The sequence below is a fragment of the Antrostomus carolinensis genome, unplaced genomic scaffold, assembly GCF_000700745.2.
Source record: "Antrostomus carolinensis isolate BGI_N321 unplaced genomic scaffold, ASM70074v2 scaffold20150, whole genome shotgun sequence".
In the NCBI taxonomy this organism is placed as follows: domain Eukaryota; kingdom Metazoa; phylum Chordata; class Aves; order Caprimulgiformes; family Caprimulgidae; genus Antrostomus; species Antrostomus carolinensis.
Window position 1 is genome coordinate 1 of NW_010287948.1, and position 288 is coordinate 288.

Below are 288 nucleotides of genomic sequence, written 5' to 3' on the forward strand. Positions count from 1 at the left end.
TGCAGTGAGTGTGAGCAGAGCTTTACATACAAGTACGCCCTCGTGAATCACAAGCGCATCCACACTGAGGAGAGACCCTACAAGTGTGACCATTGTGGGAAGAGCTTCAAGCTGAACTCGTATCTCTACTTCCACCAGCGAACCCACACTGGGGAGAGACCCTACAAGTGTGGTCAGTGTGAGAAGAGCTTCAGATACAACTATGCCCTCGTGAAGCATCAGCACATCCACACTGGGGAGAGACCCTATGAGTGTGATGAGTGTGGGAAGAGCTTCAAGCTGCACTCA

At 51.4% G+C, this 288-nt stretch overlaps 1 protein-coding gene across 1 annotated transcript in view; it reads left to right on the forward strand.

Annotated features, from left to right (window-relative positions):
* Nucleotides 1-3: 3 nt before the first annotated feature.
* Nucleotides 4-288, forward strand: part of LOC114818434 (zinc finger protein 776-like) — a gene marked incomplete at its 5' end in the record, with an annotated part of 1067 nt that continues 782 nt past the window's right edge. Inside the window, 1 exon segment of the mRNA XM_029084252.1 lies at nt 4-278. Coding sequence (XP_028940085.1) covers nt 4-278 — 275 coding nt within the window.